We start from the raw sequence: 12,615 nt of genomic DNA on the forward strand, positions 1-12,615 counted from the left end.
GGAAAAACATTTCTTCCTTTTAAATAAAAGTATTTATCTCTTTTTAAAAAGTCTTACATGAATTTTCCTTAATCCAAAATGACCTTTTCATAGATTATTTTAAATTTTATTAAGGCTTTGACTCCTGCTAATTTGTTTAGCCAATTTAGGTGGCTTTCATTGGTTTTGACATACATGGGAAATACTGCTCATGAAGGTTTCACATCTGAATCACCTGGTGAGTTTTTTTTTTTTTTATGCACCATCTCAAGTGTCACCGCAGATCTATTGAATCAGAATTTCTAGGGATAGAGCCTAGGCAAATATATTTTTAAAACACTCGAGATAAATCTGATTACACCCTTGTTTAAGCATCACTGTTCCTAAGGCACCAATTTGATAAAAGGCCCTCAGTAAGATAATCTAATACATGAAACTCACAACCCAAACACTGTTTAATGAATAGCAGTAATGACAGAAAAGCCTAAAATTCAAAAATCCTTGGAAACTTAGTACCTGTTCTGATATAATGTAATCCAAACATTCTCTAGGATAGACCAGATTTCTTGATGTCTGCTGGGTTGGGGAAGATGAGAACCTGAGAAAATGGTGATTTCTTGGTTATTAGACTTCATTAAAGAAATATCTTCTTGCTTTTTACCCACTGTAGTTTCTGAAGGATTTTGCTTAAGTTTTGCCTTGACCTGGGAAAATAAGAATTACACAAATTTCAGCTAGTCCTTCACTAGTGAGAGAAACAATACCAATTGTGCTTACAATGTTCTAGCTTCCTAAGAAGTGCTGACTACTCTTTGTCCTTGATTATGTACAGAATATTCCCAGAAAAGCATCAGAGCTAAAAAAAATATTTTCCTTCTCATTTATATCAAAAAATACTTCCAATGTATTTATTATAGTGATCTTTCTTAGCTAACATGCCAATATCAATTTAAGAATACTGTTTGGACACTTCTCCACATATGGCATTAAACAAGACAGAGTACACCTAGGATACAATGATAAATATGTGGAATCAAGCCTCCAAGTACCCTACAATCCATTAACAAGAATGAGATTGCAAAGGATTATTAAAAAAAAAAAAAAACCAACAAGACAGAATGTAAACCTTTTGCCATTGAAGAAACCACTGAAGGTTTCTAACTTGGGAAGTGATAGATCCAGAACCCTACTCTAAGACAAACCAGGACAAGAGAGGCAAGATGTCTAGAAGGCTACTGAAATAATCCAGGAGAGTAGTCCTGAGAACTTGAATTAGGTAGGAAAAGGCAGTAGAATAAAAAGAAAAAGAAAAAAATGTATGCAAGAAATTTTTTAAAGATTTAGCCAAAGTCTAGATTCAGGGAATGAGGGAGACTCTAAGATTTTTTTAATCTGGATGCCTAGAAGAATAACGGCACAAATAATAGAAATATACAGTGTCCATAAGGTAAAAATAGATCAAACCCCCTTGATTTACTTCTCCAAAGGAAAGTAAAGACACAGTTTTATTTGGTAATAGTCAAACACATAAACACAAACACTTAAAAGCATCACATCTCCGATACATGTGCAGAAAGTGATGAAAATGCTTTTTAAAATGTGCCACATTCACTGCAATCTTAAACAGCACTTCATATTATGCTGCCTTGCTGATGAGAAGCAACACACTGAACGTATCACATATTATAATGTAATAGCGGTAAGGCATTTAATGTATATTTATCTACATTCCTGGATTTTACAGCCACCTGTAATAAAAGCCAAGAAGAAAGGCTGGTTACGGAAGAGAGGAGAAACAGACCACAAGTTTGTGTTTAGAATGTCGACTGTAAAGAATAAAATGGTATTTAGGTAAAGATATCTAGCAGGTAACTGGATATGCAGAGCTGTAGCTTAAAAGATACAGCTGGGAATCATGCCCATGCAGACAAACCTCAGAGGCAGAGGAGACTGTTAGGAAAGAAAATAGCAAAAAAAAGGAACTTAAAGCGTAGACAAATTGAAGGAGGAGGGAGGGAAGGAGTAAGAAGAAAGAGACCAACAAGACATGAGAAGAGTCAGAAGTATTCGAACCCAAGAGAAGCCAAAAGAGGTAAGTTTCAGGAAAGAAAGAGTGGACAACATCGGGCTGAAAAAGGCTAAGAAATTAGAAAGAGGGAGAAAAAGAGTGGATTTGATCATGGATTTGATCAATGATAACCTAATTCACTTAACAGCGTGTGGAAGTAGAATTCTACTTGTAAAGGATTAAGGAAGAAGTGAGTGAAGAAATGGAAACAAGGGTTATAGACTGCTCTTTAAGAAGTTCGGTAGTTGCTGGAAGGAGTTAGTGCAGTAAATACTACGGCCAGTAACAAGTATTTAAGAATATGGACCTGAGCATATTTTAAATATTGATAAACAAAAATACTCAGCAGAGTATAAGAGCTATACTATTGATTCAAATAATTTTTTTTTTTTAAAAATCACCTTGGGGGAAAATATTAACTTAAGTGAAAAAAAAAGGTCTGATAGAACAAAAAAAAACTTTAACTATGACTTTAAAACCTTGGGGGTTTTTTTGTCTTGGCTCTACTGTAACTTCTTTGTGAACTTAAATAAAATCATCCCATTTCTCTAGGCTTCCTTGTTGATAACAGTTGATAACAGTATGATTTCAAGTTAGCTCATGGGTTGTTAGTTTCAGGTTTATTAAAGAATAAAAAATTTCCAACACTATTAGTAGCAATAGTTAATATTTATTAAGCATTTCTTAACTCATAGGAACTTTCTAAGAACTTTGTATCTATTAGCTCATTTAATCCTCACAACACCCTATGAAACAGTTACTATGATTATCCATATTTTATAACAGACATAGAAAGGGCAAATAACTCATGCAAGGTCACACAGCTGGTAAGACTCATAAACAGACCTTGACCTTCAGCAATCTGATTCCGAATGGGGTTATGATCTCTCTCCAACAATAAAAGTAAATATTACCCTTTTCTATCTTTGGGGGCAGGAAGAAAAAGTTATTCCTCCTGCTCCTGTTTTTGCCTATTAATAAATATACATGGATGGAAAGACATATTTTGTTCTGAGATACATTTTTTTAATCACCACATACTGCCTCTTTTCCTCAGCTCTCAAATATCGGTGTATGCAACTATGCAGATGGACTTCTTTATCGAACACCTACATAGCACGTACTAGTGCCAGGTACTAAGTGCTTTATAAATGTTAATTTATTTAATTCTCAGGACAGTTCTGAGGCACAGATTATTATACTCATTTTACAAAAGAAGAAATTAGGCTCAGAGAGGTTAAACAACCAGAGGTTAAAAACACAGCTAGTGAGGGGCACCTGGGTGGCTCAGTTGGTTGAGCATCTGACTCTTGATTTCTGCTCAGGTCATGATCTCAGGATCGTGAGATCAAGCCCATGTCAGGCTCCATGCTGAGCGAGGAGTCTGTTTAAGATTCTCTCCCTCTTGGGGCACCTGGGCAGCTCAGTCGTTAAGTGTCTGCCTTCGGCTCAGGTCATGGTCCCAGGGTCCTGGGATTGAGCTCTGCATCGGGCTCCCTGCTCAGCGGGAAGCCTGCTTCTCCCTCTCCCACTACCCCTGCTTGTGTTCCTCTCTCGCTCTCTCTCTCTCTGTCAAATAAATAAAATCTTTAAAAAAAAAAAAAAAAGAAAAGATTCTCTCCCTCTCCCTCTGCTCCCTTACCCCATTCTGTCTCTAAAACCAAACCAAAACAAAAAACTTAAAAAAAATAAAACAACTAGTCAGGATGGGGATCCTGGGGCATATAGGTCTAAAGTTTATTAATAAGATGGACTTTAATTATTCTATCATCCTGACAGAGCAAGTCTTATTTTTTTGGTTGGAAGGCTTATTAAAGAAAAATGTATGTATCCTTTTTCTGTTCCTAACCCATTTTATATAAAAATCTGGAAAATGATCATTTTGGTTAATTCTCCATTTTGTTTTCTCACAAGCCTTTTCAGAAGTAAACAAGTGAATACTCCTCTTTTCCTGATTTTCTACACTTGGTAAATTAAGTTTGGGGGCTTTTTTTTTTTTTTTAAGTTACCATATTTAGATACCCTATCCTAGAGGTAATCTATTTGTTGCTCAAGTTACTAAGACAGGACTAAGTATTTAGGTCATATACCATATCTAATGCATTCTACAAAACAACTCCTACTGAAAGTGAATTTTATTTTTTTTAGATTTTATTTATTCATTTGAGACACAGAGATACAGACAGAGAGAGAGCACAAGCAGGGGGAGCAGCAGCAGAGGGAGAGGGAGAAGCAGGCTCCCCACTGAGCAGAGAGCCCGACATGGGGCTCGATCCCAGGACCCTGGGATCATGACCTGAGCCAAAGGCAGACGCTTAACCATCTGAGCCACCCAGGCGCCCCTGAAAGTGTATTTTAAAAGCCCAAGCTAAATCTCAAAGTTCCTGGCTGACTTAGACAATGAACTGCTTCTAATATGAAAATAAAGGAGCAACACTTCAGAGGTCTAATTGTGAAAACAACACAGGTTGTTTCCAGCAATCACACTAATGCCAGGTATTGAGGGAGAAGCACTAATGAGGATGCAGATTCATCAATGGCCTTAATGAATCTATTGCTAATGTAGCAACTGGAAAATTAGGATCCAGGAATAAGTAACAATTCATATTTTTATTTTTATTTATTTATTTTTTTAAAGATTTTTTTTGACAGAGAGACATAGCAAGAGCAGGAACACAAGCAGGGGAGTGGGAGAGGGAGAAGCAGGCTTCCTGCAGAGCGGGGAGCTGGATTCAGGGCTTGATCCCAGGACCTGGGATCATGACCTGAGCCGAAAGCAGACACTTAACGACTGAGCCACCCAGGCGCCCCAACAATTCATATTTTTAAATACTCTGAGGACAACATATAGTAGGCATACCATTATCTGGTAACACTAAATTTTAATGCCACATTTTCATGTTAACTCCTATCTCTTCATTTCTAATTGATGAAAGGACCTTAAAACTGGACATTCATTATTAATCACAATCAATCCTAATTTTTTTTATTTTCAATAATCTTAATTCAAAGACTGATAAGCTGTGAGTAACCTGAATTTTCCATCTTGTTTACTATGTTTGTTTCACTAAAGAAAGGGTTTAGGGCTCAATTCTGTGATGGGAAAGGATTATATATTGTTCCCTACACAATTCAAGTACAGACCCAAGCTGCAATCCCCTAAATACCCAGGTCCATTCTATCCTACAATAGTTCTCAAAGTCACATTTGCCATGGAAAAATACAACTACCAAGGTTTTAGTCATCTTAACCCAAAAGATCATTTCACCCCTTAAATCAATTCTTTCAGGGGGAGTTATCACATATTTCTTAATAGTTTATAAAAAGAGATGCTTCTTTTACTTCATGAGATTCTCTCTTAAGCAAGTAAGTTCTTTCCCTACCAGCTATGACGAAGTTTAGTATCATCTAATCCTTTCATTACTTCACAGGTAGTAGGACCTATGTGACCACAAAACAACACTGAGAAAAATCTGGTCAACTCCATAACTTAGAAAGAAAAAAAAAAGAATATGATATATATATATATCAGATGAAAGTACCATTAATGCCTTATCTAGTAATTGTGATACTGAATTTTTTGAGCTGTTTCTGACACGTAAAACTCCCAGAATTTTCTAGATTTGAAATTAGAAGCCTGCAGAAATAGAGTATTACCACAGACAAAACTTACACAGTTAAAAGAGGTCAAAAGGCATCAGTGCTGGGCTGACTGCATAAGGGTCACATGGGGGAGATTGTTAAAAAACTGGTACATCAATTGCCAAAGTCTGAATAAGGTCTACAGATTAAATAATTGTATTATACCAATACTAAATCCCTGATTAATAATATTAGTTACATAAGATATCCTTGTTCTTTAGGAAATATATATGGAAGTCTTTAGGGGTAAAGGGGGATCGTACCTGCAACATACTCTTAAATAGTTCAGAAAAAAAATGTGGACAGGTAAGTAGGTAGATAGGTAGGCAGGGAAAACAATAAAGCAAATGTGAACAAATGGTAACACTGGGGACTCTGGGTAAAGGATATATATCAGAATTGTTTGAACTCTTCTAGCAACTTTTCTGTAAATTTGAAATTATTTCAGAATAAAAAGTGAAAAAGAATAATATTACTGGGCCAGAAGTTTGATTCAATAAGGTTTGAGAGGGGCTTGGCATCTGCATCTTTAAAAAAAAAAAAACTTCCCAAGTATTCTGATGGATGTTGTGATCCACTGCTCTGGGGCACTGGGAAATAAGTAGTCAAACGACAAGGCATAGCTTGCTTCCATCCATAAATGAAACGATATAAAATTCCAACAACTTCTGTGACAGTGCTTCCATAAAAGGATGTGTTTTATAACTTGCAATAAGAATTGCTTACTTTCCCTTCAATTCACTTAATAATCACTTAATGCCATTCATGTGTTAAAATAAGTTAGAATTAAAATATCCTTTACCTCTCTTGTCTGCTAATATATTTTTAGAACATATGTGATTAGCTCCTCTAAATGGCATTCCAAAGGTATCTTACCTCTGCAAAGGTTTGGAGTAGTTCGTTGACTTGAGCAAAGGCCTGTGGAAGAACACCATCATAATTTGACCGCGTACTGAAAGCATGTAACAAACTTTTAGAATCCTGAAGCAGAAATTTCACTGTTGTAAAATCCACTGCACTGTTAGCTGGTAAGAGAAATTAAGAAGGAAAAAACTGGTAAGAATGAGTATTCAACATAAAAATGTCTTTGGAAAACAATCTAATGTTAATTATGAAATTTAAGAAAAGTACACATTTATACCTACACACCACTCCTCATTTTTCTCTGTGGTGTAAAAAGCATTACAGTTAAATTTAGCTAAAGACAATGCTCTTGGGGTGGATTCAGGTACTCTGTATTCTTCAGAAAAGAGAGAATTACCAAACAAGTTAAACAACAGATTTTCAAGACTGATTTTGTTTTATATACAGATGACTATGGAGGCATGAGAAAAGTCATTTGGTGGGAAGCACATAAGTTACATGCAGTACCTCCCATAACCAACTCAGTTAGTCGTGTAGTGATTTGCCTTCAAATTCCATCACATCAAATGTAATACTAGATTTGTTGAAAATAATGTTTCCTCTCTCTGAACACAACTTAGCAAAAATATAAATAATTTGGGTAACAGTGAGCTGTGGGCAAGGCAAGCTAGGAGAATGTTTTCCTTATAAATTAGCAAAGTGAGTTAATCTACAAAAAATAATTTAAAGGTGTAACAATTTTCTTTCAACTAAAATTACATTAAATTCTCAGGCGCCTGGGTGGCTCAGTTGGTTAAGCGACTGCCTTCAGCTCAGGTCATGATCCTGGAGTCCCGGGATCGAGTCCCACATCGGGCTCCCTGTTCAGCAGGGAGTCTGCTTCTCCCTCTGACCCTCTTCCCTCTCGTGCTCTCTATCTCTCACTCTCTCTCTCAAATAAATAAAATCTTTAAAAAAAATAAAAAATAAAAAAAAATTACATTAAATTCTCAAACCGATTAGGAGAGGTGGTGATAATGATTTCAAAGATTTTAAAAGTTATGAACAATGAAGTTAAGCAAATTTCTAATGTCCCAAAGCTCAGAACAGAAGAAATCTTTCTATTATTAGGATAGAGTGCCATATAATAGTTTTCAAAGGCATTTAAAATAACCGTGCTACAATGTGTTTATTTTTTTTTAAGATTTTATTTATTTATTTATTTGTCAGAGAGAGAGAGAGCACATGCACAAACAGGGAGAGGGGCAGGCAGAGGGAGAAGCAGGCTCCCTGCTGAGCGGGGAGCCCCACATGGGGCTTGATCCCAGGACCCCAGGATCATGACCTGAGCCAAAAGTAAACACATAACCACTGAGCCACCCAGGTGCCCTGTTTCATTTTCTTTTAATGTTCAGTTTCAGAGACTCTGTTATATTCTAAAACACCAGCATGGTTTTTCACTGGTAGGGTTTAAAAAACTCTATCACTTATACAAGTATTTGCTTAGAAATACTGAAAGCTCAAATGAAAATAAAAAGTAGATTTTAGTAATTAATTATATAATATTCAGAAATTCTAATCTAATGTGATGGCTATAGTCAGGATTCTGGCTTCCCCTTTAACAAACAGAGAAAAGTATATTTCCTTATGAAGCACTTATTTTTAAATTAAATGACTAAATTCCTGTGGAAAAAGACAGGTAAGAGATGCTACACACAGGACAGAATGTAGATTTGATGAACCCCAGTAAATATCCTAAGGAGGAGAAATTGGGCACAACTTCTCTTAAGGTGCTTCTCCACGCAGTCAATGTTAAATAGGGCTTATATCCTTGAATTAATCATCTGATTTCTGTCTTTCAAGAAGTCTTTACTAAGATTACGTGCTAAAGGGAAATAACGATAAATTCAGTACCTAGACACAACATAAAAAGAAATCTACATGGTTGAAATACTTTAATGCTTATATAAGATCAATAATCACTTAAAGTTAATATGGATAACAAAATCAAAAAAAGCTACTAATCATTTTTCCACACAATTTTCTATGAATTGATCTAAGAATCTATTCTTTGGGATAGTGAAGTTAAACACATATGCATAATTCAACAGCTGAGGATACTATTAAAAGACAGTAAACAAAATCATAAACTGATTTTTCTAATTTGAAATTACTTTAGGGCAGAAGGCACTTTTATAATTCTATTATATATTCTTTACAAGTCAGTAAACATTAGGCATCAGATTCTTCTAGACCAAGGATCAATGAACTATGTACACAATGATTCTAAAAATGATTTTTTAGCAAAAGGAAGAGTCACCATCTCTTCACTTCTGTCCTATTCCCAGTTAGAGCTGCTGCCTATGACCTCTTAAGCCGTTTGCAAAAGACAAACACTGCCCACCCCTGGAAAAAGAGAAAAATGGAAGATGGCAACTAGATACGCCATTTTTAAAACTAAATCTTGTTCAAGATCATACATGATTTATGGACTTTCTCTTTTGATAGAACCAACTAAATTATGCTTCAAGATATGGAAAATGCTTCTATATACCTTGTAAAAGTGCTTTGAAGACGTATCCAACAGGTCGTTCCACGCCACCTATAATACCACTTACAAATAAACTTCTATAGTTAAAGATAATGCCTGGAAAATGTCTTTATTTTAAAAATTGGCAACTTTTAAAAGTCATAAGGCACCGAACAAGGTGCTTTAAATCCCGAGGTAATTTTCAAAGATATAAAACATTTTCCAAAAGTTTACATTTCAAGAGAAAGATAGAGAGTTATGGTATACCTCCCATAGAATATGTTTCTATTTTTGTTTTGTTTTAGCTTCCAGGATGCTTAGTGTTAAAATCCGTGTTCAAGTTTTATAATAATTGTTTGCACATGTTTTATGGTAAAATTATCTTTCTTAGTCTTCATTACCTGGCTCTTGTGACTTTAAACTTGGCTTAAACCATCTTGTGCTCAGGTTCTTACTTATTGGTCCTCTCATACTCACAGTTATTTTTCAAAAGTAGACAGGATATAACTAATACATAAAATAATAAACAGATCATTTGATGTTAGAAGTTCAAAAAAGTCAAGGACCAACTGAACATCCTAATAATTGTTACATATACTTTGCCTTTTAAAGGTACAGCAAGAAAAATCTACTTGTCTGACTTTGGACAAATCCCTTACCCTCTCAGGGCTAGTCTAATCATAAAACATGGGCTTTCATAACATTCGATCAGTGCTTTTCCCATCTTTTTCTTCTTATAAACTTTTTTTCCAAAGCCTACATGGAATCTCCATACATAAAATGATAAAAGAAAACTGCACAGCTAATGGTGGTTTTGAGGTTCCATAGGTAGGCCCACCAACTTTCCAGGCTCCCCATCAATCCTTCTATTTCCAATCCATGGCAGCTCCAGAGGCACTTCAAGAAGGTTCTGTGCAACATGACTTTATTAAAAATCACCAACTAAGTGGTTGACTATAGTCTCTTCCAGTTCTTTAGAATGCACTATGCCCCAAAGACAAACATTTCCTATTCCCTAACCATATATTTTAGATAGATACTTTGATATGCTATTTCTAAAATTAGTACATGAAATGTGGTCAAAGTTTGTGTGTTAAACACAAGAAATTTTTAAAAATCTAAATTTTATTATACACCTGATAAACTATAAAATGTGGTTTTAAAAGTTTTCAAACATTATAAAACATGAGATATTCACTATGTCCAGGAACATCAACAGTGATACCATTAATGGTCATAAGCTCTATGAACTGCATCCCTTCATGCAGCTGTTACAAACTCCCTTTAAAAATCAGAAGTGTAAATGATTAAAAAATAATTGACCAATTGCTTATTAATTCATCTTCACATTCCATGGAATATATCAGCTAGCCTGACTTTAACACAACATTGCTAAAGACAAAATAAAAAATCCATACCTTTACAGAGATTTTCATATAGGCTCTCAACGGTTAAAAGCAAGTTCTTCTCCATAACTAATCCAAATACAGCCAACCAATGTTTTCTAAAGCACTGTAATAAATGAATTAGAGTCCATGGTGGTTTCAAGTACAGCATCTAAAAAGTATTTAGAAAAAATTACCACTTACTAATTTATTTATTATTCCTATTATTAAAAAGTACCTATTTAGGCATTCCTACATTTATTTCTGGGCAAAATACAGTTAGCTGAATTCTTTTTAAATTAAAAGATGTTTTATTAAAAGCCAATCATAATCTTAAATCACTGCAAATTATTTTTGTAAAATTCATATTAGTATTAATCCTTATAATTTCCGAAACTATATACACAAAGCAAAAGCCCTGTTTTAATCAGAAGAGCATAGTTTTAATCAGGAAAGGTGGTCAATTTACTTCCCAACGTAGTCAATTCTAGGAAGAAATCAATCTAATTATTTCATATAGCTGCAGGAAAATCTATATAGAAAAAAGATGTGAACTACCATAACACTGGCTACACTCTTACAAAGACATGTTTATAAAGGAAATTAATCAGTTAGTACTACAAGATGTCAGCACATCCTGTTTTGAATCATTCATATGCAATGACTTTCCTAGACTCTATTATAAAATATCCAATTTAAGTCAACCCTCCTAGAATCTTCTGATTATTTCTCATCTTGGTTCAGTACTTAATAATATAATCAAGCAGCAAATACATCATATTGACAAGTATTAGAATCTCACTGAATATCTGGTATAAATACAGTCTACAGTTGAGGGGGATATAATATTTCTCCTGGCTATAGATATGAACAGCAAACAAACATTAAACTAAAAAGACCACTATTGCCAAATGTGGTATTTTACTGATTGTAGAAAAGATATGAATCTAGGGGGTGCCTGGGTGGCTCAATCATTGGGCGTCTGCCTTCCGCCCGGGTCATAGTCCCAGGGTCCTGGGATCAAGCCCCACATCGGGCTCCCTGCACCGTGGGAAGCCTGCTTCTCCCTCTCCCACTCCCCCTGCTTGTGTTCCTGCTCTCGCTCTTTCTCTCTGTCAAATAAATATTTTTTTAAAAAGATATTAATCTACAAAATATAAACTGTCTTGCTAATAATGATCATTTTTATACTTTCTCATATTTATATGAGCCAAATATATACACTTCTTTTTCTAACTATATATTGCTATGGGAATTCCCTATACTAAACATTCTAATTCAAATAAACTAGAGAAGACAGAAGTTTTTCTGAATTCAAATTGAGCTCCATGGGGGCAATGTGTCTGACACACAGTAAATACCTAATAAATACTTGTTCACTGAAAAAAAATGAATGATAAAATATCATTTCTAATCTTTAGGAAATGTCCACCATTTAATGTTCAAGAAGTTCTTTCAAAAACTGTAAGAAAAAAAGTAAATGGGATATAGATTATCACAATGAAGCTTATACATTTTATACAAGTCACGTTTCCGAAGATAAGGTCATAAATCTTTAGCAGTGAAACAGAAATTTTCAACTAACAGAGTTGAAATAATCACCTCCATCCAAAGATTTCCAAAAGCAATTTTCATTTCTGTTTCTAATATTGAAGATAAAGCTGTGCCAAGAGATTTTTCAAGATCAGATACAATGCTTTCAAGTATAATGGGTAGTCCAGAATGTGCAGATTCTTCCTCAAAGCTCTCTTCTAACAGTGTTGCTTCTTTAAAACAAATAGTTATAGGCTTTATTTAAGACACCAATAGAATAGTAAACATTTTACATATATAACTGGTATTTGGCCATAAATAATAAACATTTTATGTATATAATTAGTACTTTAATTACACAGAAACCAAACCAATACTTTACTTTTTAAACAGTATTTAGAAACACGTATCTATAGAAAAGTTGTTCTAGAAGCAACATAAATATATCACATTAGCAAATGCTTTCTTTTTGAAAGGCAACAGAATATTTTTACTAAAATAGAAATTTAGGAAATGTATATTTTAACCATAATTTTAGTTTTATTATTCTCAAAAAAGGGAAAAATTAAAAGAATGCTTTGCATCAATTTATAATAGAAAAAGAAGAATTATGGATCAAAGTGTGTTTTCTTCCA

General features: G+C 34.5%; 1 protein-coding gene across 2 annotated transcripts in view; it reads right to left on the reverse strand.

Annotated features, from left to right (window-relative positions):
* The window catches only part of SWT1 (SWT1 RNA endoribonuclease homolog), a 105,143-nt gene that overhangs the window by 56,130 nt on the left and 36,398 nt on the right, over positions 1-12,615 (reverse strand). For both annotated transcript variants that reach the window (XM_025877795.2, XM_025877796.2), the window contains exons 12-15: positions 12,050-12,213; positions 10,481-10,619; positions 6,566-6,714; positions 496-683 (exon numbers count right to left, since the gene is read on the reverse strand). In XM_025877795.2, the coding sequence (XP_025733580.1) occupies positions 496-683; positions 6,566-6,714; positions 10,481-10,619; positions 12,050-12,213 (640 nt within the window). The remainder of the gene's footprint in view (positions 1-495; positions 684-6,565; positions 6,715-10,480; positions 10,620-12,049; positions 12,214-12,615) is intronic.

The sequence above is a fragment of the Callorhinus ursinus genome, unplaced genomic scaffold (genome assembly GCF_003265705.2).
Source record: "Callorhinus ursinus isolate GAN/ISIS: 27379988/994484 unplaced genomic scaffold, GSC_fseal_2.0 scaffold13, whole genome shotgun sequence".
In the NCBI taxonomy this organism is placed as follows: Eukaryota; Metazoa; Chordata; class Mammalia; order Carnivora; family Otariidae; genus Callorhinus; species Callorhinus ursinus.